This window comes from Salvia miltiorrhiza, chromosome 3, assembly GCF_028751815.1.
Source record: "Salvia miltiorrhiza cultivar Shanhuang (shh) chromosome 3, IMPLAD_Smil_shh, whole genome shotgun sequence".
Taxonomy (NCBI): domain Eukaryota; kingdom Viridiplantae; phylum Streptophyta; class Magnoliopsida; order Lamiales; family Lamiaceae; genus Salvia; species Salvia miltiorrhiza.
The window spans coordinates 44,908,198-44,934,717 of NC_080389.1; the positions used below are offsets into that span (position 1 = coordinate 44,908,198).

General features: G+C 40.2%; 1 protein-coding gene and 1 long non-coding RNA gene across 2 annotated transcripts; both read left to right on the forward strand.

Annotated features, from left to right (window-relative positions):
• The first annotated feature begins 4,173 nt into the window (after positions 1-4,173).
• LOC131016031 (uncharacterized) lies at positions 4,174-11,634 on the forward strand. Its single transcript, XR_009098825.1, has 2 exons — positions 4,174-4,406; positions 11,445-11,634. It is a non-coding gene; the product is annotated as an uncharacterized LOC131016031 (long non-coding RNA).
• Positions 11,635-13,077: 1,443 nt separating this feature from the next.
• Positions 13,078-14,329, forward strand: LOC131016026 (actin-related protein 3-like). The gene is made up of 2 exons (XM_057944581.1): positions 13,078-13,688; positions 13,862-14,329. The coding sequence occupies exons 1-2, from the start codon at positions 13,639-13,641 to the stop codon at positions 14,037-14,039; spliced, it is 228 nt and encodes a 75-aa protein (XP_057800564.1). The 5' UTR covers positions 13,078-13,638; the 3' UTR covers positions 14,040-14,329.
• Positions 14,330-26,520: the final 12,191 nt, after the last annotated feature.

The following is a 26,520-nucleotide window of genomic DNA, read 5'->3' on the forward strand; positions in this document are numbered from 1 at the left end:
CAGTTGGGTTAGGGGTTGCTTTCATGTGAAAGGCGGCATCGGTTTTGCGTTTGAAGCTGAACTTCTTGCTGTGATTACGGCAATTCAGATTGCTCATGTAAGACACTGGCGTCAACTTTGGATTGAGTCTGACTCAACCTATATCGTGCATCTCCTGCATGAGAGATCAACCTCGGTTCCGTGGCGCTTTGCGGCTGTTTGGAAAAGGATTCTTTTGCTCCTAAAGGATTTCCAAATTCAAATTTCTCATATCTATCGCGAGGGGAATAAAGTGGCTGATATTTTAGCCGCAGACGAGCGACATGAGGGCTGGTGGCCGCATGAGATTGAGGTGATTCATGATGCTGTTAGACTGGATATTTCTTGTCATAGTCATATTCGGATCGCAGGTTAGCTGGAATTTTATGTTTGGATGGCGATCGTGGTAGTTTTGGAGGGGATGCATTGATGAGCTGCGCTGCGGCTTTGGTTTTTGGAGTTGCTTTTGCCGTGGTCATTGATTGTTGGGCAGATCGCGCAATCGGAGTTTTCACAGCGTTTTAGCTTCCGGCGACGACCTCAATCCGACTGAAACTATTCGTTTTATTTCTTAGGTTTTTGTTTGGGTGGTAATCTCGGCGACGGAGTATAACCGGCCGATGTTTTACCTTTTTAACTATGATCGTGGTTTTGTGGTAAACTCACGGCGAAGGCATCTAACCGGGTGTGTTGCTTACTTTTGTTTGTCTTCTTTGTTCGAGCTAACGGCGACGGAGTCTAACCGGCCGTATAGCTTTCATTTCTGGGCTACTTGGCAACGGCGTCTCACAGGCCAGTTGCCTCTGTTTGGTCTTTTTTGCGGGGTGAGAGCCGGGTTGGTTTGGGGACGATGGTTAGGCCGGAGTTTCGGAAAATTAACCCTCCGCTCTCACCCCACATCATTTAGTTTTTTTAGACGGGTACTCTTTTTTCCTTTCTACGGTTTTTCCCTATGGGTTTTCCGTTGAAAGGTTTTAACGAGGCTCGGCCCTTAGTCTGCTTCTCCTGTGCTTTCAAGGGTTTCTCTGATTTTTTTCTTTTCCTTTTTTAATAAAATCGCATTTTGATAATTAAAATCAATGCATCTATTATATAAATTAGGGAAATTTGCATCAAAATACACAAACTTTGCCGAAAATCCATATTTGACGCGATGTTAGGATTTTACATTTTAATACACCAATTTAAGAAGTTGTTCAATTTTGACACATTTTTCAATTCCGGCGACCGGCATTCTGACGTGGACGCCGGAATGCCACATCATTACCACGTCACACACACACACACACTCCACTCTCTCTCTCTCACACCCCACACTCTCTCTCTCTATACACGTCACCTTCCCCCTTCTCTCTCATCACTCTCGCCGCCCTCCACCCTCTTTCTCCCTACCTCTCTTCCCTCTTCTCTCCTGCCGGCGCCTCCGCCTTCCATTCCCGGCGAAATCGCCACCAGCTGCCACCACCACCTTCTTCCCCTCATCAAACTCACTCAAATCCCGTTCTTTCATTCTCAAAACCGAACCAGATGAAGTAACTCATGAAACTCTCCCCCTTTTCTCTCAATTTCCCGTCGACAGACGGCCGGCGAGTGCCGCCGCCGCTCTCTCTGTCTTTCCTTCCTTCCCCCGACTCTCGCTCTCTCGCTCGTCCCCCTTATCTCCTCCCTCATAAAAATCCCCAAATCCACAAATCACTCTCTCTAAATCCCTAAACCCTCTTTCTCCTACGATTTCCGGCGAGGTTACCGCCGGACTCGCTCCCTCTGCTCCAGCCGACAGCAGCAGTCAGCCAGACCGCCGCCATCACCGCCTCCCTCCCTCATCCTCGCCTCTACCCTTCTCCTTGACAGACGAACAACAGCAGCCATCGGCCACCACCGCCGTCGACCTCACCCTCTCTGGACCGTCGGTCGACCTCAAAGGCTGAGGCCGCCATCGCTCTCTCCGCCGAACAGCCCCGCTGTCCAGTTGCCTCCCCTCACTCTCTCTCTATCGACGGTGGTGGTGGGAAATCAGGTTGGTTTGGTTGGTGGAGGTGGCGGGTGCGCCGCTGTTCTGGGGATGGGGAAGTGGCTGACGGCGGGAGGGAGGGTTTGTGGCTGTGGGGCTCGACGGCGGTGGTGCGACGCAGTTCTGGGGAGGGGGAAGTGGCTGACGGCGGGAGGCTGGGCTCGGCGGCGGTGGTGCGACGCGGTTCTGGGGAGGGGGAGGGACCGACGGGGGAAGGGGGGAGGTGACGTGTAGAGAGTGAGAGAGAGTGGGTGTGTGACGTGGCTGCGACATTGGCATTCCGGCGTCCACGTCAGAATGCCGGTCGCCGAAATTGAAAAATGTGTCAAAATTGAACAACTTCTTAAATTGGTGTATTAAAATGTAAAATCCTAACATCGCGTCAAATATGGATTTTCGGCAAAGTTTGTGTATTTTGGTGCAAATTTCCCTATAAATTAATGCATTCGCTATTAAATTTAATGCATCCGAAAATAATATTTTTTTTGCTCCCTTCAGGATTCGAACCCAGGATCTGCATTCATCCACCAAGATGATGCATCCACCGTAGATCTTGATGATCGAATGGCTTAAAATGGTTCTCTGTTCTAATTTTATTTAGTGGTTCTTATTTGAACCTCTCCCTATATATATATATATATATATATATATATATATATATATATATATATAGGGGAGGGCTAAAATAAAAACACTTTTTAAAATATAAAATATAAACAATTTTCAGCCATTAGATAATCAAGATCTACGGTTGATTCATAACCCTGTTGGATGAATTCATATGTGTTCTACATAAAATTCGTATATTGAAAAACGTTTTTATTTTTATTTTAAAAAGTGATTCACGGTAGCCCTTCCTTATATATATATATATATATATATATATATATATATATATATATATATATATATATATATATATATATTAAAAAACAAAACACCCAAGGGTTAGTGGTTAGGTAAACCCCCAACCAATAAATAAATCAAATCAATTAATATCTCAACATGACCTGCCCAAAATGTTGCATTTTTATATCTTTATTATGTAGTCGATGTTGAAATTTTACTTATTTATATATGTATTTATTTATTACAAATAAAAAATTGCCAAGAAAAATATTAGTTAATTTTTTTTAAAAAAAAATTTAAGCTCGACTAACCCAATGGGCTAGCCCGAAATCCGAACATTTAGGGTTAGGGTTGAAAGTTTCTGACACGAAATTTTTTTCAACCCGATTAACATGCACCCGAATAACCCATAACCCGATAGGGCTAGTACGAAATCCGGTGGGTTGGTCCGATTGACATCCCTAGTTGTGTCATTTGAATTTGATATGATGGAAACTGATGAACTTATACGAAAATGGGAGAGAATTTATTGCTAAAAGATGGAATGTATCCTACAACATGAATTTCCTTTCTATTTATAGACTATTACAACCGACAGTATTTTAGTAAATTCGGCTCTGAGTACGGGAGAGGCACTTTCGTCTTCTGAATATCCTTATTCTTTATCATAGGTAGTTTTGTCTTTCTCTCTTTAGCATCTTCCAAGTGGGCCAACAATCAAGTCATCGCTGAATCTGCAGAAAGTCGACCACGTTCAAAACAATTACTAATGAGGTGTAAAATATGCATCAGCGTTGTGCACTATATAACAGGAACATTTCTATTTATGCTTATGATTATTATTATTATTATAAGGCTAACCAGCGCAGGTTTAATTGAAGACTTGGGATAATAAAAGAAATAACAGAGCTTCCGGCGCAGTCAAGCCAGCATAGGCGACTCAGACCAAGGTCAATGTATGAAAGGGACTTAAGCCCAATTATCTTAGTGAATGAGCTTGAGGCCTTAAGGCTTCTTTCCATGCTTATAAATATAAGTTTAGTAGTGAGTTAGGGGCTATCTTATTATTTATTCCTCACTTGTAAAATGTAACTCTCTCAAAGTATAGTGGAAAAATCGGACAACCTCCGTGGACGTAGGTCTTGACGATCGAACCACGTATATCTTGTGTCATCTTCTGTTTTAGGGGAATTATTTTAGAACTCATCAATATGGATTAGAGAGCAAGTGGCCACGTGGGCACTAATTGAATGAAACTTGGTGAGCAAGCTTATCACTTAAATAAAATAATTTTTTTTCTCTCTCCTCTTCCCCAAACCTCACGCCTCTCACCACTCTCTCTTCTCTCTCTCTTTTCTCTTTCTTCCACCATTGTTAGACAATTTCCAAGCTTTTATGATCAAATCTACACCATAGATTACCACTAAAATCATGTTTAAACCTCATTTTCTTTGAATCAAGAAGAGATTGGAAGAGTTTCCCAAGATTGAGTTCAAAGGAGATTTTTAATTTTCAATCAAACTCTTGAGTAAGTGTAAAATCCTTCTAGATCTAGACTTATTTGAGCTATACATGAGCGTATATGGATAGATCAAGCAAGAAAACATCTTTTTTATATATATATAATTTTTGAAAAAAAATAGGGTTTTACCCTGCAAAAAATTTTCTCTTCCTTTTCTTGAATTGGAGTGATATTTATGCTATTTGGGGTCTATTGAGATCATTTCCATGTGTAAAGAATGGATTTAAAATGAATTATGGATTTTGAGTTAGTTTAGTTTAGCTATTTTTGTGGATTTTTGAATTTGTGGATTTAATGATGAGTTGATGATGGATATGAGCTTATGAGGTTGCTAATGTGATGTTTGATGGATTAAATTGATGATTGAGATGGATTGATGAATTTGGATGTGAGTTAGTTAGATGAGAATTAGGTATATTTGCTTCTATGCTTCAATTTGTTAAGTGATGAGTTATTTGTGTAATTAAGTGATCTAATTTGATAATTTTAAAGTTTGATTGGTGATTTAAGCATGATTAAAGATTTTCAAAAAAGTTAGTTTGCTAAAATTGGGACTTTGTTATTAAATGCGATTTTATTAGAAAAAAGAAAAAAGAAAAAACCTAAAAGAAACCCTTGAAAGCACAAGAAAGCAGACTAAGGGCCGAGCCTCATTAAAACCTTTTCACGGAAAACCCAGTGGAAAAAACCGTGAAAAGGGAAAAGAGTACCCGTCTAAAAACGAAAGCAAAAGAGGAGAAAAGCGGAAGGGAAAGTTTCCAGAACTCCGGCCTAACCATCGTCCCCAAACAATCCCGGCTTTTCCCCCCAAAACAACAAAAGAGCAGAGGCAAATGGCCGGAGTAATGCCGTCGCCAAAGTGCCAACCAAAAAAGGCTACACGGCCGAAAAGACGCCGTCGCCGTTAGCCCGAAAAGAACAGAACCAGAGAACGAAAGAAAGCTACATGGCCGGTTATACGTCGTCGCCATGAGCTCTCTACAACTACCAACACGGAAAAGCACACCCAGAGGATATAAACACGGCCGGTTAGACGCCGTCGCCGGTAATACCCTACGAACAATAACATCAAAGAGAGACGGAAGGCTGCAAGAATCGGCCGGTGTGACTCCGTCGCCGGATACTAAACAGCCCTTAGAAGCACCAGAGTTGTCGGTCCGACCACCTCTCATTCGTCCACCTCCAGACCCACCAAGATCTCACTCGTCCACAGCCCCGAGCACTACCAGAAACGCTGCCCGACCCAGCCACCAGCAGCAGCAAATGCTCCAAGACAAAAACCCGAAAACAAGAACACCAAGTGTTCGAATAAAAACCCCCAGTGAGTTTTCAACTTATATCGAGGTCGATCCACCCAAAACCCATCAACACAACGTCCCAAAATCTTTCTCCAACATAAGAGAGTGCACCAGTCAAACACCTGACATGCGCAACTGAACAACCACCTCAAAAAAGAACCCACCCAACCGAGAGCACCACAAAGAGCACAAGGTGTTCGAAAAAAGTCCCCAACGGAACTAGAAAACCAGAACCGCAGCATTAGAATTTAATACGTACCCTGCTATGCGTGGCCATATCAAGAGCCACGACATCCTTAATTTCATCAATCGCAAATGACCACCAGCCCTCCGAACGATTTTGATTTGCCATAAGGTCAGCTGCCGTGTTTCCTTCCCTGTAAATGTGAGACACTTGAAAGTTAAAGTGCGAGAGCAAACTGAGAGTCTTCTTCCACAGAGCCATGAAACGCCACGGGACGTCATTAGAACGGGAATTCAGAAGGTTAACAATATAAGTAGAATCTGCCTCAATCCAAAGGGAACGTCATCCTCTATTCTCGGCAATATTAATAGCATAAATGGCAGCAAGTAACTCTGCTTCAAAAGCGAAACCGATTCCACCTTTAAAGTGGAAACAACCACGAACCCATCCAAAATTATCACGGAAAACTCTGCCAGCAGCAATATTTCCTGGCACACCCAACGCAGAGCCGTCAGTATTCACCTTTATCCATTGACCGGCTGGGGGCCACCAATGGACCTCAACCATGGTGGGGGGCGCCGCAGCACGTGTAGAAACTCCAATACGTCTGAGCAACAAATAATCCGTCCAAGAGTTACTGGCACAACCAAGCTTGGGAAAGTGAGAATCCATTTCCTTAAACATAGCTTTAAGAAATTCCGTAATAAGATTCGGATGGAATCCAACATCATTGAAAATCGCTTGATTACGACAATCCCAAATTTTCCAGAGTAAATTCAGAATTCCCGCTTTCCAGAAAGAAACAACTTGCGTGCTGAATTTCTCATGCCAAGCCGCGACAAGAACACTATGAATATCCTCAAAAATCGAGTACTCCGCTTTTCCGAACCAAGCCAAAAAATCAGCCCACACCGGTTTTAGCGCCCTGCATCTCCTTGACAAATGATCAATGGACTCATCATCCTGACAACAGAAAATGCAACGATTAGGACCAACCATGCCACGGCGAACAAGCCCATCAATCGTGGGCATCTTCTTGTGAATAATTCTCCAACAAATCAAAGAGCGACGCTCCGGGATGAACTTTTCCCAAATCCAACGACCCCATCGGACTTCTGGAAAACGATGGTTCTGGGCAGCATAAGCCGAAGCCGCAGTCACATTCCCAGTAACAGAGTGTTTCCAGAAACGAGTATCATCCTCCTCCCCAATCGGCAGCAACAAAATATCCACAACAATATCCGGAAAATTAATGATAATGTCAGCAGTGAAATGCCAGATGCCGTCAAAAAAATAATCACTAACCGCCTGAGTAAGCAAATCCAGCATAAAAGGCGAAATATGGAGTTTTTCCCACAGCTTATAACCCAGCCAATCATCACGCCAAAAGTACGTGTGATCACCGGTCCCAACGTAAGAATAAGATTGATCAATCAAATTATTCACATGCTCTCGAACTCCCGTCCAAAAAGGAGAAGACGCCAGATAATCTTTGGCATAACCAAATCTTGTCAGATACCTCGTTCTCAAGATAGAGTGCGCGAAGTCTGTACCTTGCACCAGGTTCCAATCCATCTTCATCAAAAAACTCTTATTCATATTTGAGAACGACCTAATCCCCAAACCTCCTTCGACGCGAGAAGCACAAACCCGGGACCAGCTAACCGGACAAGACGACTTTTTGTTCACATTGCCAGTCCAGATGAAGTTGCAGCACTTCCTATCAAGACTGTAAATAAGCGACTTGGGCCAACGATACACCATCATCGAATGTGTAACCGAACTCTAGATAACAGAGCGGACCAAACAAATACGACCTGCCATCGAAAGATGTAAACCCTTCCAGTTTGAGAACTTGTTGACAATCCTGTCATAAATGGCCATGAAATGTGAAGCCCTAACACGACCAGTGAACAGAGGGACTCCCAGATAAGTAACCGGCAGGGAGCCAAGAGCAAACCCCAAATCACGAGTAACCCCATACTTGATAGAGTTAGAAACCCCAGAGCCAAAAAACACGTGAGACTTGGCAGGATTACAAAGCTGACCAGAAAGCTCACCATAGAAATCGAGAATCTCTTTGATCTTACGCACATTTTTCACAGTAGCTTTACAAAAGATCAAGATGTCATCCGCATAGAAGAGATGAGTGGGGAAAAGCGACCTCCTACTAAAATCCATATGGACCAGATGCTTCGATCTAACACAGTTCAAGAATAAATGGCTCAAGACATCCTCAGCAATACCAAAAAGAATAGGAGAGAGAGGATCTCCTTGTCTCACGCTTCTAGAGCACGCAAAATAGCCACTCAACTGCCCATTATAAATAATGGAGATGCGAGCAGAAGTAAAGATGATAGAAATCCATCTAATAAATCTCTCATGATAACCATTCACACAGAGAACCTGAAAGATGAAATCCCAACTCATTGTATCAAAGGCCTTATGGATATCAATTTTACAAGCCATATTTGATTGACGCCCCGTACGGTTCATGCAACAGAACCCTTCCGATCCCAACATAATACAATCGTGGATCGAGCGACCGCTAATGAACCCAAATTGGTTGGGGGAGACACCAGCCGCCGCAACCATACTCAGTCTAGTCGCCAAAATTTTCGAAATAATCTTGAAGAAAAAATTTGAGAGAATAATAGGTCGTAGATCCGCCACCGTCTCCACAGTTTCCTTTTTGGGAATAAGAATAAGAGTACTGGCATTACATCCAACAGGCAAATAAGAGTTGAGGAAAAGAGCTCTAACTGCACCAAAGATGTCGGCTTTGATCGTGTTCCAGCAACTTTGGTAAAATTGACCAGAGAAACCATCGGGCCCAGGAGAGCTATTAGGATCCATACCAAAAACCGAAAGCAAACTAAGGGCTGAGCCTCGTTAAAACCTCTGCAAAGAAAACCCAAAGGTAAAAACCTTGCAGAGGAAAAATAGTGCCCGTCTAAGAGGCAACAAAAAGGGCACCGAATCCAAGAGCTCCGGACTAACCATCGCCCCAAGACCGACACCGAAAACGACTAAGAACAACATAATATCCCAAAGAGCTCCGACCTGACCATCGGCCTCAAAATACTACGCCGTCCCTAGTCGCACGAACCAAGAAAGAAAACGGCCCAAGAAGCGGGCCGAGCAAAGATCGCCAAAGGGGCTCAACACTGATCCGACCAGCCCACTTTACCAGGATCGCAAAGGATCCCACGCAATCTGCAGAGAAAAAGCAGATTCCAAAAACTCAACGCCAACCTATCCAAACGAAGATAAGTTACGGAGCAACCAACGTTACCAGACCCCCAAGGCCCAACTGCCAGCGCACCAGCAAGTTGGAAAAAACCTCAGCGTCACTCAACCGCACACTTCTAGCATTGACGAATAAAACTATGAGAAGAAAGATCCTCCACCACCGCTCGTTGAATCTCATCAATAGCATATGACCACCAACCTTCACTTCTAGCTTGATTCGCCATAATGTCCGCTGCAACATTACCTTCACGGTAGATGGGACAAACTTGAATGTGCATGTCAGCCAGATGGAGAAGAGTGGCTTTCCAAAAAATACGATAGTGCCAATGCACGTCCAAGGAACGACTCTCCACTAGCTTGAAAACATAGATAGAATCCGCTTCAATCCATAAATTTCACCAACCTTTCGCGTGAGCGATATCAATCGCAGTGATAATAGCAAGTAACTCAGCTTCGAAAGCGTATCCATCTTCGCCTTTCACATGAAAACAACCTCGAACCGTACCCATACAATCACGAAACACCGCACTCGCGCCAATGCTGCCAGGAGACCCCAGCGCAGAGCCATCCGTGTTAACCTTAATCCATCCCGAAGTAGGAGGCCACCAATGAACATTTATGAACTCCGGCGGCGGCGCCGAGCGAGTAGCAACCCCGATCACCCTCAAAGCCGTGTAGTCACTCCAAATGTTATACATATGACCTAACTTCGAAAAAGAACTGTCCACTTCTTTGAAGGCCACCTTCAACTGCTTGATGATGCCTCGAGCCTCAAACCACAATCTCATTTCTAGCCTTCCAAATCAACCACAATAGCGTGATAATTCCCACCTTCCAATAGTTCCGCAATAGCGGACTAAAATCAACATTCCAAACTTGCACAAGAAAGCTATGGAGATCCAAAGCATTTAAAAGATGAAGCTTGCCGAACCAATCCAATAACTCTTTCCAAATCATAGAGACCTCAGGGCACAACCAAAGAGTGTGATCTTGGGACTCCTCTGCAGCCATGCACACACAACATATATTAGGACCAATAAATCCTTGCCTCCTGAGACGATCCATAGTGGGCAATATATTGTGGAGAATACGCCAACTAACAATCGAATGCCAGACCGGAATGAAGTTTTCCCAAATCCAAGTACCCCAACTGACCTTGGGAAAACGATGACCATTCTTAGAGAAGGCCAAAGCAGCAGTTACATCACCTTTAATAGACGGCTTCCAGAAATGCGCGTCCTCCTCCGCCCCAATGGGATAAATGAGAATATCACAAGCTAAATAGGGAAGCTAGAGACGAAATTTGCCGAGAAATGCCAAACACCATCATAGAAATAATTCGCAACCGAGTGCTGCAAGAACTCATGCATAAATGCAGGAATGGCCATATTGTCACAAATTTTGTAACCAAGTCAATCATCAATCCAGAAACAGGTGTGCTCTCCACTGCCCACCAGCGAGTAAGAATCCTGTATAAGGGCATTAATTTCCTCTTTCAAACCAATCCACACCGAGGAACTAGCGACATTTGGCTTAGCACAGCCAAAGTCATTGAGATATCGAGAACGAAGAATAGCAGGCCCAAAATCGATCCCCTTCACCAGCCTCCAAGCGAGTTTCATCAGGTAACTTTTGTTCATATTGGTGAAAGAAAGAATGCCCAACCCGCCTTCCTTTTTAATTGCAATACAACGACTCCAGCTCACAGCACAAGACGGTAGTTTATCAATTTGACCAGACCATATAAAATTGCGACAGCACCTGTCCAGCTCCTTAAGTAACGCCTTAGGCCATCTAAAGACCATCATGGAGTGAATAATAGAGCTCTAAATTACAGATTTCACCAAGCAGAGACGACCCGCCATCGAAAGCTGATTACCCTTCCATTTTGAGAACTTCTGAACAATTATATCATTGATGTCCCTGAAATAAGGAGCTCTTGGGCAGCCCGCAAACAACGGAGCACCCCAAATATGTTACCGGCATACACCAGTAACAAAGCCAAGCACACGATCAATGCCCCTACGCATCCCATGAGTAACCTTCTCTGAATAGAAAATCATTGACTTCTCTAGACTACAAATCTGACCAGATATCTCCCCATAATAATCTATAATAACAAACTTGTAAATTGTACTTCCTCCATTTCATTTCAAATGATCCAATTTTTATTTTGGGTTGTCCCACTTCAAATGAATCAATCTAAATTTAGAAATAAAATTGAATATTTAACATTATTTTTTTAGTTGTCCCATCACCACTTTACATCTTTATCACATATTTCTTAATTTTCGTGTCTAATTTTTTTAGGTCATTTGAAGTGGGACGGAGGAGGAGTATTTTAAAGATGAGAAATCAAACTATATAGCATCATCACTATCCAAAATTCAAGTATTGTATTCAGTCATCTTTGTATCCGAATTATCTGAGGGTAACTCAATTACCTAATTTGTCATTCATCAAAATAAAGAAAAAATAAAAGAAAGGAAATTTCTTATTAGTGATTCGTTTTCATTGTTGAACCAAACATTTAATAAAAGTAACGGTTATTATTATTGTTCATCCCTTTTAGTTCCTTTTAATTCTTTTATTTGATGCAAACAAGAACTTAGTATTTTACTATTAAGGGTGCGTTTATTTTGATAGATAAATTTATCATAGGAAAAGGAGGGATAACAAAAATTTATGCCTTTAAATGTTTCATTTCTTTTGTCATATTTTACACAAAAGAGAAGATCGATCATTCTTTCTTCTTTATTTTTACTTAAATGATGGATAATATTATCCATCTATTAATGTGCTCTATTTGGTTGAAAATTTATCATTAAAAAAGAAGTAATAAACAAAATTTCACCGTATAAATCTTTCCTTTATTTTTCCTTATTTCCTACAAAATAAAATTTGAGCCTTACTAATTTCTCTTTTTCACTACAAATGAAGGATAATATTATCCCTCTATTTTTGGTGTGATAATATTATCCCTCGTTTATAGTGAAAATGATGAATGAATAAGGATCAAATTATATTTTATTGGAAATGAGGAAGAAAAATTAAAAGGTAAAATTTTATTTATCCCTTAATTTCTCATACTAAATTTACAATCAAACAGAACGCAGCCTCGAAGTAAATGCACCCTAAATCAACACGCATGTAACTCTCGATACGCAGAAGGATCCATTTTAAAAGTAAGAAGGCCATTTAAAAACTCTTGGTCTGGAAATAATTCGCTTTGCAAAAACAGACAACTAGGGGATTGATCTTTGAGTGAGAAAATAAATAAACATCTAGTGGGGTGCAAGATAAATAGATGTATCCAGTTTTCTTGGAAGAGTTGGCCCAACCCAATAACTATCTACAACAGATTAAAAGCCTATTGCTCATACATTCTTAAACCCAATATTTGTAACAATTAAAAAATATAAACGTTACTTCGCGATTTATTTTATTTTATTATTATATTTATTAATTAGTGAAAGTGTCGTAGTCGGTGCAGTAAGGGAGTTTATGATTAACAAGTCATTAATTCCAATATCATTAATTTTAAAGTCGAGTTCATCAATATAGTGCACGCTTATCACGGTTTGCTTTTCCTATATAATTTGCGCATTATTGAATAAAACAATATTCAATCAGTGGTACAGCTATAAATAGCAGCAACGAAGTTTTGTTCATTAGGAGTATAATTTTTTTACTGAAAATGTGTTTTACCTTAAATGCCTCTAATAACTGGCCACCGGGTCCTCACTTAAGTGAAGTGACCCGGGTTCGATCCCTCTTGGGAACGAATTGGTGATTGGAGATATAAGGTGGAGTTTGGTGAATGGAGAGATAAGGTGGTTCTTGGAGTGGATGGGGAACTAACTACTAACATCTAACATGACTTTGACCGATCAAAAAAAAAAAAAAAAAAAAAAAAAAATGCCTCTAATAAAAGTTTATTATTTTAAATGGTTAAGTATCAAACAAGCCCCTAACATAGAGGTCTTTATCACGTATAGATCCCTATAGTCGAAGTTGGTCCAACTAAACCCTCGAAGTCCTTAATTTCGAGCAATTAGCCCCTCCGCCCTAACGGCCGTTTAACGCCGTTAACTATTTTCATTTTTTTTCAATATTTTTTTGTCGGTGGAAACACGCTGGAAACACGTCGAAAAGTGCAGAGCAGCAACTTCGACCCCATATGCAATCTCCTTAGCAGATACCCTCCATTCCCATCTGCAATCTCAATCTTCTAGCCCTAATTTTTTTTCTTTTGTTGTTTCTCATGAAAATTGAAATCTTCGCCATCAATTTCATATATATAAGGTGAAAGTTGACTGCTTTTCACTGGGTGATGAATTTCGTGAATATTTCTTTAATTTCTAGATTTGTTTGTTGCTAAACCAACTCGGAGTTGAGAAGAGAAGCTCATTCCCACCAAATGTCGTTGACGTATTTCAACGACCATGATCTTTTCTCTCCTCCAAATTCTCGCAAGTAGGATTGTTTTCTCACGAACTAATTAATGGAGTCCGCCGCCTCGCGCCCTACTGTGGTAATCGACAGTGGCACTGGGTAAGTTGATGGATTTCAGTTGCTCTTTCTTTCCCCTTCTTGAAATTGCAGTGTACTTGTTTGATGAAATGCGTCATCATGTCCAATTGTGTTGACTTGAGTTTTTGATCTAGTTTTTGCTAAAAGATTGAATCTTTTCTCACTCGCATCTGCTGGGTTTTGATCGATTGCAGGTATACTAGAATGGGATTTGCCGGAAATGTGGAGCTGTGCTTCATAGTTCCGACTGTAGTTGCATTAAACAACTCATTCTTGAACCAGCCGCGGCCGAGTTCGAGCAAGAGCAACAATTGGCTAGGGAAGCACAATGCAGGGTTGATGGCGGATCTCGATTTCTATATAGGAGAATAGGCGTTGTCTAGATCTAAGGAGATTGCAGATGGGGTCGAAGCTGTTTTTCCTTCTCTGCACTTTCCGACGTGTTCCCAACATGTTTTCATCGCCAAAGAAATTAAAAATAAAAATAGTTAACGGTGTTAAACGGCCGTTAAGGCGAAGGGGCTAATTACTCGAAATTAAGGACTTCGAGGGTTTAGTTGGACCAACTTCGACTATAGGGATCTATACACCTCTATGTTAGGAGCTTATTTGATACTTAACCCTATTTTAAAATACTAAATTAAATATATTATGAATATAAATTCAATGTCTTTTCTTTTTTCTAGGCCATAAATTAAATTCATGAACATAAAATTAAGTGTTTAATCTCCATAAATCTAGTGTTAATGCCGTGAAAAACAATGAACTTTGGTGCGATTTCCAAACTTTCCATGAACTATTTTTTTATCAAATTTTCCATGAACTTAAACACTCGAATAATTTTTCCATGATTTTCAAAAATCCCCAAATTGAATGCTGACATGGCATTTTTAAGTGACCTGAAAAGTGACATGGCGCCACCGGCGGTGAATCAAAACGACGTCGTTTAGTTAGGAGTAAAACGACGTCGTTTTGAATCCAAACCTCTCTCTCTCTCTCTCAGGTGGTGGCCGAGCTCGCTGGAGTACAGATTTTCGTCGGAGTCTAAATGAAGCAAACTCGCCAGAGTCCAAACGAAGCAAACGAGTGCAGATTTTCGCTGGAGGGGCAGGTCTGGTGTGGTGGTGGGGGAAGGCAGCGGAGGGGCGGGCAGATGGCAGCGCCGCCGTTAGAGCTTCTTCTCCAACGAAGCAAACTCGCCGCCGCCTCTCGACGCAATGATACTCCCATTTCTCGATCTCTCTCTCTTCTCAATTTCTCAATTTAGGAGCACACCCATACAATAAATTCCTAATTTGGGAGAAGATTATGGCAGATCCGATTTTTGGGGGGAGGGCATCGGAGGGGTGCGGCGAATCTGCGGAGGTTGTTGGGGGAGAAGAAGGCGGCGAATCTAGTGTGGTGGTGGGGGAAGGTAGTGGAGGGGCGGGCAAATGGTTGCGCTGCCGTTAATGGTGGTGGAGGAGGGCAGCGGAGGGAGCGGCAGAGGGTGGCAGATCTGAGAGGTGGTTGGGGGAAGATGAAGGCGGTGGATCTGGTGTGGTGGTGGGGGAAGGTACGGCGAATCTGGTGATGGTGGTGGGGAAGGGCGATGAAGAGAGAGGTGTGGTGGTGGGGGAAGGCAGCGGAGGGGGCGGCAGATCTGAGAGGTGGTTGGGGGAAGATGAAGGCGGTGGATCTGGTGTGGTGGTGGGGGAAGGTACGGCGGATCTGGTGATGGTGGTAGGGAAGGGCGATGGAGAAAGAGGTGTGGTGGTGGAGAAGGGCGGCGGGGCGGCGGCAGAGCTGACTAAGCCTTGCCAGAGTGCAGCGTTGCCAGAGGCAGCTCTGCCGACTCAGCTCTGCCGACTCAGCTCTGTCGACTCTGCTCTGCCCGACTCAGCTCTTGAGTGAAATATCAGCTCTGGCAATGCCACATCAGCTCGGTATTACCACGTAAGCGCCATGTCAGCTCGGTATTGCCACGTAGGTGCCAGCTAAGACCAGACCTTCACCGGAGGTAAAAATCGTGGCAAAATTGTTCGAGTGTTTAAGTTCATGGAAAATTTAATAAAAAAAATAATTCATAGAAAGTTTAGAAATCGCACAAAAATTCATGGTTTTTCACGGCATTAACCCATAAATCTATGCACATAAATGAATTAATTGACATAAGAAGTCATACATAATTCGTTGCTTTCTCAGCTTGTTCACTTAATTTATAATTTATGTGACTCCTTCTTTTAGTGTTGGGGATTTATTTTTAAGAATAAAAAGCATAGGAATTTTGATACTCGTCATTAGGTGTGCAATGCATGTGAAGATTAATGAGCTAATAATCAGGTATAATAGTAATATTATTTTGTAACATTTTTTTATTTGAACACTCCCAATCACTTTAAAACATATTTCAATTTAAAAATCAAAATACTTATATATTATTATTATTATTATTATTATTATTATTATTATTATTATTATTATTATTATTATTATTATTATTATTATATCAGATAATTTTTCTAAAATAAAATTCTTTACATAAATCGTTAATTAGTTATATATGTATTTATCAAGTATGGTGTACTTTTCAACACCATCTTGATTTTATTATTTCCATGAGATCGTAATTATTCGAAACAACCAACAATATAAAAGTCATAAAATGTAATATAATTTATATTATAATTCAGGATTATATATATGTATATGTATATGTATATGTATATCACATACTTAATAAAATTTGAATATTTTCTAAAAGTAAAACTTTTTTAATATGACAAAAAATTTGTGTGAGATTGAGCCTATTGTAATCTCCAATGAAATTATGAATAATTACGAAGAATTTGAGTTTACTAATTTTAATTATAGTTGTTAAGTGCCAATTATAATTTATTCACTCTCAATCATATAATATTTTTACTATATTTGATTAATTATTTGGTGAATATACTTGGAAGATATATGACTATCTATATATAATTTATAAATTTATCTACGAAACAAAATAGTGTAAAAGTACACACCATTTATATGGTTATATGTGTGTGTGTGTAGGGTGTGGTTCTAGAGAGAACTACATTATTTGTGAGAACGTGAGAACCATCAAATCTAATGCATTCACTGTAAAAATTAATGCATTCGCTGTTAAAATTAACGCACTCAAAAAAAAAAAAAAATTGCTCCCTTCAAAATTCGAACTCAGGATCTGCATTCATCCAACAAGATGATGCATCCACCGTAGATCTTGATGATCGAATGGCTGAAAATGATTATCCGTTCTTCTTTTATTTAGTGGTTCTTTTTTGACCATCTCCCTATGTGTATATATTCTTGAAAATAAATCACACACACACACACACACACACACACACACACATATATATATATATATATATATATATATATATATATATATATATATATATATATGTTATAAACTAGAGAGAAGAGGAGAAGAATAGAGAATAGCGTAGAAAGCTTAGAGAGAATAGATCTGCAGGAGGTATCATTATGAGGACTAAATGCCTCTATTTATAGGAGATACAAAGCTAGGGTTAGGGTTTAGAGTTAAGTAATTTAATAGGGAAATATATATTTTATATATATTTACAACACTCCCCCTTAAATGACTAACCCTAAAAATATGCTGCCTCATTAAAACCTTGCTAGGAAAAATTCAATGGAACAAAAACCTAGTCTAAGGAAAAAGAGTACAGCTGCTCCCCTGAAAATGATCATTGTATATCTTTGAGTCGATGCATGTCGATCTTGTGTACTAGCTTTCTGAAAGTTGATGTTGGTAATGCCTTTGTGAATAAGTCCACCAATTTATCGCTTGATCGAACTTCATGTATCCTTTGAGTTGTGTGCAATTTAACTTCAAAGAAAACTCCTCATTTGATGTTAGAGTCTAGATGTTCATGCCTTGTTAAAAACCTCTCCGTAAAACCCTATGGGAAAAATTCGGTAGAGGAAAAAAAATACAAGACGTATATTTACTCATATATTATACTAGTTGCCTCGTTAAAAACCTTAACTAAGAAAACCTTATAGGAAAAAACTTAGCAAGTGAAAAAGAGTGCAACCACTTGGCCTTCAGGGCCATTGACCTTCAAAGTCTAATTTTCGAAACTATTTAAAAGATCCTGCTCCCCCTCAAGATAACAATCTTGAATGTGTTCAATATAGTTTTCGAAATTAAATAAATTATCAACATCATCCACCAATTTTGAATTTCGATTTCTTTCATAACATAGACCAATTGTAATTTGCTTTGAATATAACCAATAACATGGTTAATATCATTTAAAATTCTCCTTCTTAGAGAAATATTAAATCTTGCTAGCAATGCAACTTCAAATTGTATATCATGCATGATACAAGTAGTGCTTCAATAGCACACAAGTAAGGAACTTCAAGTCCTAAATAATTTCGTTATTTTCTTTTGGTCTAGGTGAGTCTTTCTCAACTTCAAGTGATAGAATAATCATTTAATAGCTAAAATGATGTGTTATTATTCAAAATCTTCTTTGGGTAGGTCGACTAATACATATAAAATATAGTCGATTGGTTTGAAATACTCCAATGGGGTGATTCTCGATCTTCAGGTCGAGACAATACTTAATTTTATCTAAGTCTTTCTATTGAAACTTCACCGCCAGACATTAGTTCACTTTTGAGTATTCACAAATGTTCTTTCTTCGGAAAGAATTCATTTAATCGGTTATGGACTTTCACATATATGTCCATGTTTAATGGCCTATATAATAATATAACCATAACGTCCATAAATTTGATATCTATGTCAATGATTACTGCCATAAATGTTATATAAATAACGAAACATAATGCCACATATAACATGAGAATATATTTAATTGATTTTGGGTTTCTCAAACCCTTGAGCTACTAATCTCGCTTAACATCTTATTATTTTCATTTAGCGAGTTAGGCTCTGCCTCATTGTTTATTTCTATATTTTTCAGCGCTTCTGGCACTCTAAGATCATTTGTTTTGGATCCAAATAATTTTCAAATTGAACTAACAATTTATTGAGGCAAAAAGTGTTGTCGACAACTATCATTTTTCTTTTATACGATTCTCACTTATTCCCAAAGTTCATGGCAACTTTAGTAAAACTAAATTTTCACCATTTCCCATAATATTTGGTCTAGTTGTTTCGTAATCCCAATATTACGATAATTTAGTGCACGTGCAAAATGTATTGGGATTATCGTCTTCAGGACGATCCTCTTCATGAGGTTTTTGGAATGATTTGATTTTGTAATCCGCGGATATTGTATCTTGGGCACCAATTAGTCGTTTACGCTTCTGGCATCAATAAGAATTAAATCAATTTTGTCCTTCGTGGACTTCAATTATTTGTGGTGCAATATGACATATATATAATATACTCATTTGGCAGTCAATAATAATTTGTTGAACTTCTAGTTCATAATGCGTGAATATAACATAATTAATCCAACGAAAAATTTACGGCATTGTACAATTCATCATTCATATCTCCCCCTAATGCCGAAAATGGTTTTAAGTTGGATAAGTGCATTTGAATGGTGATAAAATAATTTAGTAGATGGATAATCCTCTTCAGGAGGTATTTTAATCACGCACTAATTGTAATGTAGACAACTCAAATACTCAAGTCTTGAGTTATTTTAAAATCTTTTGGGTATATGAATTTAAAATTCATCACGACATGATTATTGAATTAAATAATAAATCATGTGTAATTATTCAATACTCATGGGAAAATCAATGAAGCTCTTCCGGAGCCCATACAAAAATGTTATCAATTTTTAATTGTATAACTTATATTCTCAATAATAGTTCAAAAACAATTGAATTGAGAAGATCAATTGCTCTTCAAGAGCTTGTAATATTTAAATTATGCGTATATGTTGTTTTCATCAAGAATAAACATATATCACCTAAAATATAAATTGTTCTTCAGGAATATTAATTGTACTACTTCGGGAGCATCAATATTAATTCAATATAAAGTAAAGCAATTTAATAATAAATTAAATACTAAATAATAAGGAAATACCAAAATAAAGCTTAAAAAAAAATCATTCTCAATATTTTAATATTCTTCCGGAATATTAACTTTATCTCATATGTTCATCGGGAACACATTATATTTCATATTTAATATGAAGCTATATCGTTGTGTTTTCGTTAAAGACTTCAACGATTTATTTTTAATAATCTCATAGATTATTAAGAATTATAAATTCATTCCACAAGGATGAATTCATGAATTGATTGAACAAAACAATTCTTCAGCAACTGCATTAATAAATCAATCAAATATATGCTCATCAGAATCAAAATTTGGAGATAACAGAACAACATAAATCTTTCGAAATAAGGACAGAATTATTCAATGATTCTTTCCATTCAATCACTGTTAAATATACTAACACAATTTTTAGGCGCTACTAAATTCCAAAGGGTAACAATACAACACATTGTATAAACTATACAGACATGCGTGTTTGAATATAAATTGATCAACTTTTAATTATTGCTAATTATTGTACCCACCTCTATTGCATTATACGAAACTTAATCCTAATCTATTATACGTATATATCTCCATGGGATTCGAGAATTGGGATATTGTTCTTCCCAATCCGACGAACGGCTATAATTACTAAATCCATTATAATATATACTATCTGACAATAATAATAACACAATAATTAATAGTATCAATCCTCAATTATATACACATAATCAGAATCAAATTGCCGAATGCTTCAAACTTTCACAAATTTATTTAGACTAATTCAATTAATACTCCAGCGCGCAAAGTAATAATTCGATTATCACATCTATAAATCAAATAGGAATTACCTTGCTGGAAAGACACGATTCATTCCTAGGGCATACCTTCAAATATTGGTTCAATTGATTAAAGACTCGTGGTTAGAGACTCGTGCTGATAACGTGTTATAAACTAGAGAGAAGAGGAGAAGAATAGAGAATAGCGTAGAAAGCTTAGAGAGAATAAATCTGCAGGAGGTATCATTATGAGGACTAAATGCCTCTATTTATAGGAGATACAAAGCTAGGGTTAGGGTTTAGAGTTAAGTCATTTAATAGGGAAATATATATTTTATATATATTTACAACAATATATATATATATATATATATATATATATATATATATATACATATATACTCCCTCTGTCCCTTAAATAAGTTCCTCTTTTTCCTTTTTGGGACGTCCCCCAAATAAGTTCATCTTTCTTTCTTTCCATTTTTGGACAACTACCCCACAACTAATAATACTTTATTTATTCTTACTTTTCACTTTTTCACTACTCTCAATACTAATTATAATACCTTTTAACCTTTTCACCACTCATTGATTAAATGCGATTTTATTAGAAAAAAGAAAAGAAAAAAACCTAAGAAAACCCTTGAAAGCACAATAAAAGCAGACTAAGGGCCGAGCCTCGTTAAAACCTTTTTACGGAAAACCCAGTGGGAAAAACCGTAAAAAGGGAAAAGAGTACCCGTCTAAAAACAAAAGGAAAAAAAAGGGAAGAGCGGAAGGGAAAGTTTCCGGAACTCCGGCCTAACCATCGTCCCCAAACAATCCCGACTCTCCCCCCACAAGAACAAAAGAGCGGAGGCAAAAGGCCGGTGAGATGCCGTCGCCAAAAAGCCAACCAGAGAAAGCTACACGGCCGGTTAGACGCCGTCGCCGTTAGCTCGAACATAAAAAACCAAAGGGACCAAGGAAAACTACACGGCCGGTTAGACGCCGTCGCCGTGAGTTCTCCACGAACACCAACCCCAAGAAACACAAAGAAGGTAAAAACGCGGCCGGTTAGATGTCGTCGCCGGTAATACCCCACAAGCAAGAACATCCCCAAGAGACGAGAGGCTAAGAGATTCGGCCGGTGAGACGCCGTCGCCGGAAACTCAACAGCCTTGAAAAGCACCGGAGTTACCAAAGGAGATTGAGGCCTCCAGTGCAGCACTCTCACCACAGCAACTCGACCACCAAGAACCATCAGGTCCACCAAAAGATCAGAAGAGTGTGGCGCCCAATTCCAGCTCCACCAACTAGATTCATAGACAACAAATCACGCCAGCAGCAAACATGGACCAGAGCAGCCAACAGCAGAGGTTGCCCGACCCACCCGCCATCAAAATCCTGACGCCCAAACACAAACACCAAGGAGAGCACCAAGTGTTCGAGGAAAATCCCAGAAAACTTAAAATCATTTGTCGAAAAAAGGGGACCGCTCCACCCAAAAACAATCAACTCTACGCCCCCAAAGACCCCTCCAACAGAAGAGAACACGCCAACCAAAACCCAAAGCAAGCCAAACAGCAGGAACGCTGCTGCCCAAAAAGAAACGCAAACATCAAAAGACACCACCCAACAATGAGCACCAGGTGTTCGAGAAAAGTCCCCAACTAACCACACCATTAGAATTTAAGACGAATTCTGCTATGCGTGGCCATATCTAAGACCACGGCCTCCTTGATCTCATCAATCGCGAACGGCCACCATCCCTCCGAGCGATTTTGATTAGCCATAAGATCAGCTGCACTGTTACCTTCCCTGTAAATGTGAGAAACTTGAATTTTGAAAGTTGAGAGCAAACTGATAGTCCGCTTCCACAGAGCCATAAAACGCCACGGAACATCATTAGATCGGGAGTTCAAAAGGTTAACAATATAAGTAGAATCTGCCTCTATCCAAAGTAAACGCCAACCTCTATGATTGGCAATATTAATAGCGTAAATGGCCGCAAGTATTTCGGCTTCAAAAGCAAAACCGACTCCTCCCTTGAAATGGAAGCAACCACGAACCCAACCAAAGCTATCGCGAAAAACACCTCCAGCAGCAATACTACCTGGCGCACCCAACGCAGATCCGTCAGTATTAACCTTTATCCATTGACCGGCTGGGGGCCACCAATGAACCTCAATCATAGTGGGCGGTGGCGCAGCACGCGTATGGACCCCAATACGTCTGAGCAACAAATACTCCGTCCAAGAGTTGCTGGCACAGCCAAGCTTGGGAAAATGGGAATCCATTTCCTTAAACATAGCTTTCAGAAAACTCGTAATAAGATTCGGATGGAACCCAGCATCATTGAAAGTCATCTGATTACGGCAATCCCAGATTTTCCAAAGCAAATTCATAATTCCCGCTTTCCAAAAAGAACCAACTTGCGTGCTGAACTTCTCATGCCAAGCCGCGACAAGAACACTATGAATATCCACAAAATGCAAATACTCCTCTTTTCCAAACCAAGCCAAAAAATCCTCCCAACACCAGAACAAATGATCGATGGATTCCTCTTCTTGACGACAGATAATGCAATGATTAGGGCCGACCATGCCACGGCGAATAAGGCCATCAAGCGTGGGCATCTTCTTGTGAATAACTCTCCAACATATCAACGAGCGACGCTCCGGGATGAACTTGTCCCAAATCCAACTACCCCATCGGACCTCCGGAAAATTATGATTCAGATGAGCATAAGCCGAAGCCGCAGTCACATTCCCAGTAACAGAGTGCTTCCAGAAATGAGTATCATCATCCTCCCCAATCGGCAGCAACAAAATATCCACAACAATGTCCGGATAGTGAATGATAAAGTCAACAGTGAAATGCCAAATTCCGTCAAAAAAATAATCGCTTATTGCCTGATTAAGAAAATCCAGCATAAAAGGCGGAATGTGGAGATTTTCCCACAACTTGTAACCCAGCCAATCATCACGCCAAAAGTACGTATGATCACCAGTCCCAACGTAAGAATAAGAGTGATCAATCAAATTATCCACATGCTCCCGAATTCCCGTCCAAAAAGGGGAAGACGCCAGATAAGTTTTGGCATAGCCGAACCCTGTCAAATACCGCGTGCTCAAGATGGAATGAGCGAAGTCTTTACCCTGCACCAGGTTCCAAGCCATCTTCATCAAAAAACTCTTGTTCATAGTCGAGAATGACCGAATCCCCAAACCACCTTCGGCACGAGAGGCACAAACCCGGGACCAGCTGACAGGGCAGGACGGTTTTTTGTTCACATTGCCAGTCCAGATGAAGTTACAGCACTTCCTATCCAGACTGTAAATAAGAGACTTGGGCCAACGATACACCATCATCGAATGCGTCACCGAACTCTGGATTACAGATCGAACCAAACAAATACGTCCTGCCATAGAAAGATGTAAACCCTTCCAGTTTGAAAACTTGTTAACAATCCTGTCATAAATGGCCATAAAATGCGAAGCTCGAGTGCGACCAGTAAACAGAGGGACACCCAGATAAGTAACCGGCAAGGAGCCTAAAGCAAATCCCAAATCACGAGTAACCCCATTCTTGATAGCGTTAGAAACCCCTGAGCCAAAAAACACGTGGGATTTGACAGGGTTGCAAAGTTGACCCGAGAGCTCACCATATAAGTCGAGAATTTCTTTGATCTTACGTGCATTTTTCACAGTTGCTTTACAAAAAATCAAGATGTCATCAGCATAAAGAAGATGAGTGGGAAAATGAGACCTCCGGCTAAAATCCATAGGAACCAGGTGCTTAGATCGGACGCAGTTCAAGAACAAATGGCTCAAGACGTCTTCGGCAATACCAAAGAGAATAGGAGAAAGAGGGTCTCCTTGCCGCACCCCTCTAGAGCACGCAAAATAGCCATTCAACTGCCCATTATAAAGGATGGAGATACGAGCAGAAGTAAAGATGATAGAGATCCAGTTAATAAATCTCTCATGATAACCATTCACCCGGAGAACCTGAAAGATGAAATCCCAACTCATCGTATCAAAGGCTTTATGAATATCAATTTTACAGGCCATATTAGAGCGACGCCCCGTACGATTCATACAGCAAAATCCTTCTGATCCCAGCATAATACAATCATGAATCGAACGACCGCTTATGAAACCGAATTGATTGGGAGAAACACCAATCGCCGCAACAATACTCAGTCTGGTCGCCAAAATTTTTGAAATAATTTTGAAGAAAAAATTCGAAAGAATAATAGGACGAAGATCCGCCACAGTCTCAACATTCTCTTTTTTGGGGATAAGGATCAGAGTACTAGCATTACAGCCAGCAGGTAAATAAGAGTTGAGGAAGAAAGCTCTAACCGCAACAAAAATATCCGCTTTGATCGTGTTCCAACAGCTTTGATAAAAACGACCCGAGAAACCGTCGGGCCCAGGAGAGCTATTAGCATCCATACCAAAAACAGAAGCCGTGATTTCATCATCGTCAGGAATACCAGTAAGGTAATTGTTCTGCTCCTCAGAAACATAGTGATCAATAATAGCTTCAAGCATAACCCGCTCCACGCGAACCTGCCCCTCCCCCTTAAACAGGTTCGAAAAGAATTCAATAATGTGATGTTGAATGGTCTCACGATTGTAGGAAATGGAATCACCAATTCGAAGGTGCTCAATCTTCTTACTTTGTTTCCGAAACCGAATGATACGATGGAAAAACGAATTGTTTCTATCCCCATCCGTCAACCAATTAGCACGACTTTTTTGCTGAAGAAGATTGTTCTTTCTTGCCAAAAGAGTGCTCAAAGAAGCTTGAGCCTCGACCTCCTCGTCAAAGAAATCGTTAGTGTAACCCAAGATAGAGATCTTATTCTGAACCTCCATCAAATTCTGCTGCCCTTCTTGAATCTGCATATCAACATGCCCAAAAACCGTTTTATTCCACACACGAATGTCCCCGCGAAGTCTTCTAAGTTTGAACATGACCCTGTAAATCGGACAAGTAGTATCCACCGATCCCGTCCAAGAGGAATCCACCATTTCCTGAAAATTAGGATGAGTCACCCACATATTTAGGAATTTAAACGAACGTCGACCATTATCCAAGCCATCCCTACACTGCAAAACCAAGGGAGAATGATCAGAAGTGAGACGCGGAAGAGCATGCGTATTAATGTCCGTCCAAAGATCCGCAAAACCGGAAGAAAAGATAGCTCTATCAAGTAAGGATTCCACATGACGCGGAAAGAAACGGCGACCAGACCACGTGAACTGAAGACCAGAAGAAAGAGACTCAATAAACTCAGTGGCTTCAATAAAATCACAGAACTCCCGACAAGAGCTTCTAGAAGGAGCCACCGAACTCCGACGCTCATGCGCTCCCTTGACCGCATTGAAGTCCCCAATGAAGACCGTGTTCCCGTCAACAAACGAGAGAAGCTCTATCCATAGAGAACGACGAGTAATTTTGTCATTTGCGCCATGCACCACAGCAATACGGAAACTCTTCGATTGCCAAGTGCAGTCAGCAATAACCACCTGATCCGAAGAGTGAACAATCTGAGAGCTCACCGAAGGATGAGCCAACAACCAAATATTAGAGCAACGAGGTTGTCTACAGTTCTGATGTCGAGGAACCAAGTTAATAGATCTCCAGAAACTCTGTCTAACTTTATGAAACTTTTTCTTAGGCTCGATCAAACCCAAGACTAACGGAGAAAAGGAACTACAATGTTCCTTAAGCAGACTTTTGGATTCATCCGTCAGACCACGGACGTTCCAAACAAGGATATTCATGGAATTAGAGATGTGTATTGGACTGGGAGTTGCCCAAATCCGCTTCATGACCCCATTGCTTGTGCACAACGTTATCCATTGTTCATAAGCAATCTGTGTTACTATAATCAACCATAAAATCACGTGGCCTGTGACCCGCCTCCACTGATTTCCGTAAACGGTTTTTAATACTCTCTTGTTGTATCAAAAGCGCTTTATTGTGATTACGAGCTGCCTGGTCTTGCCTTGTAGGGCGGCCACGGCCGCGTTTGGGGGGGGTCTTCTTTTGCCACCGAGACCTG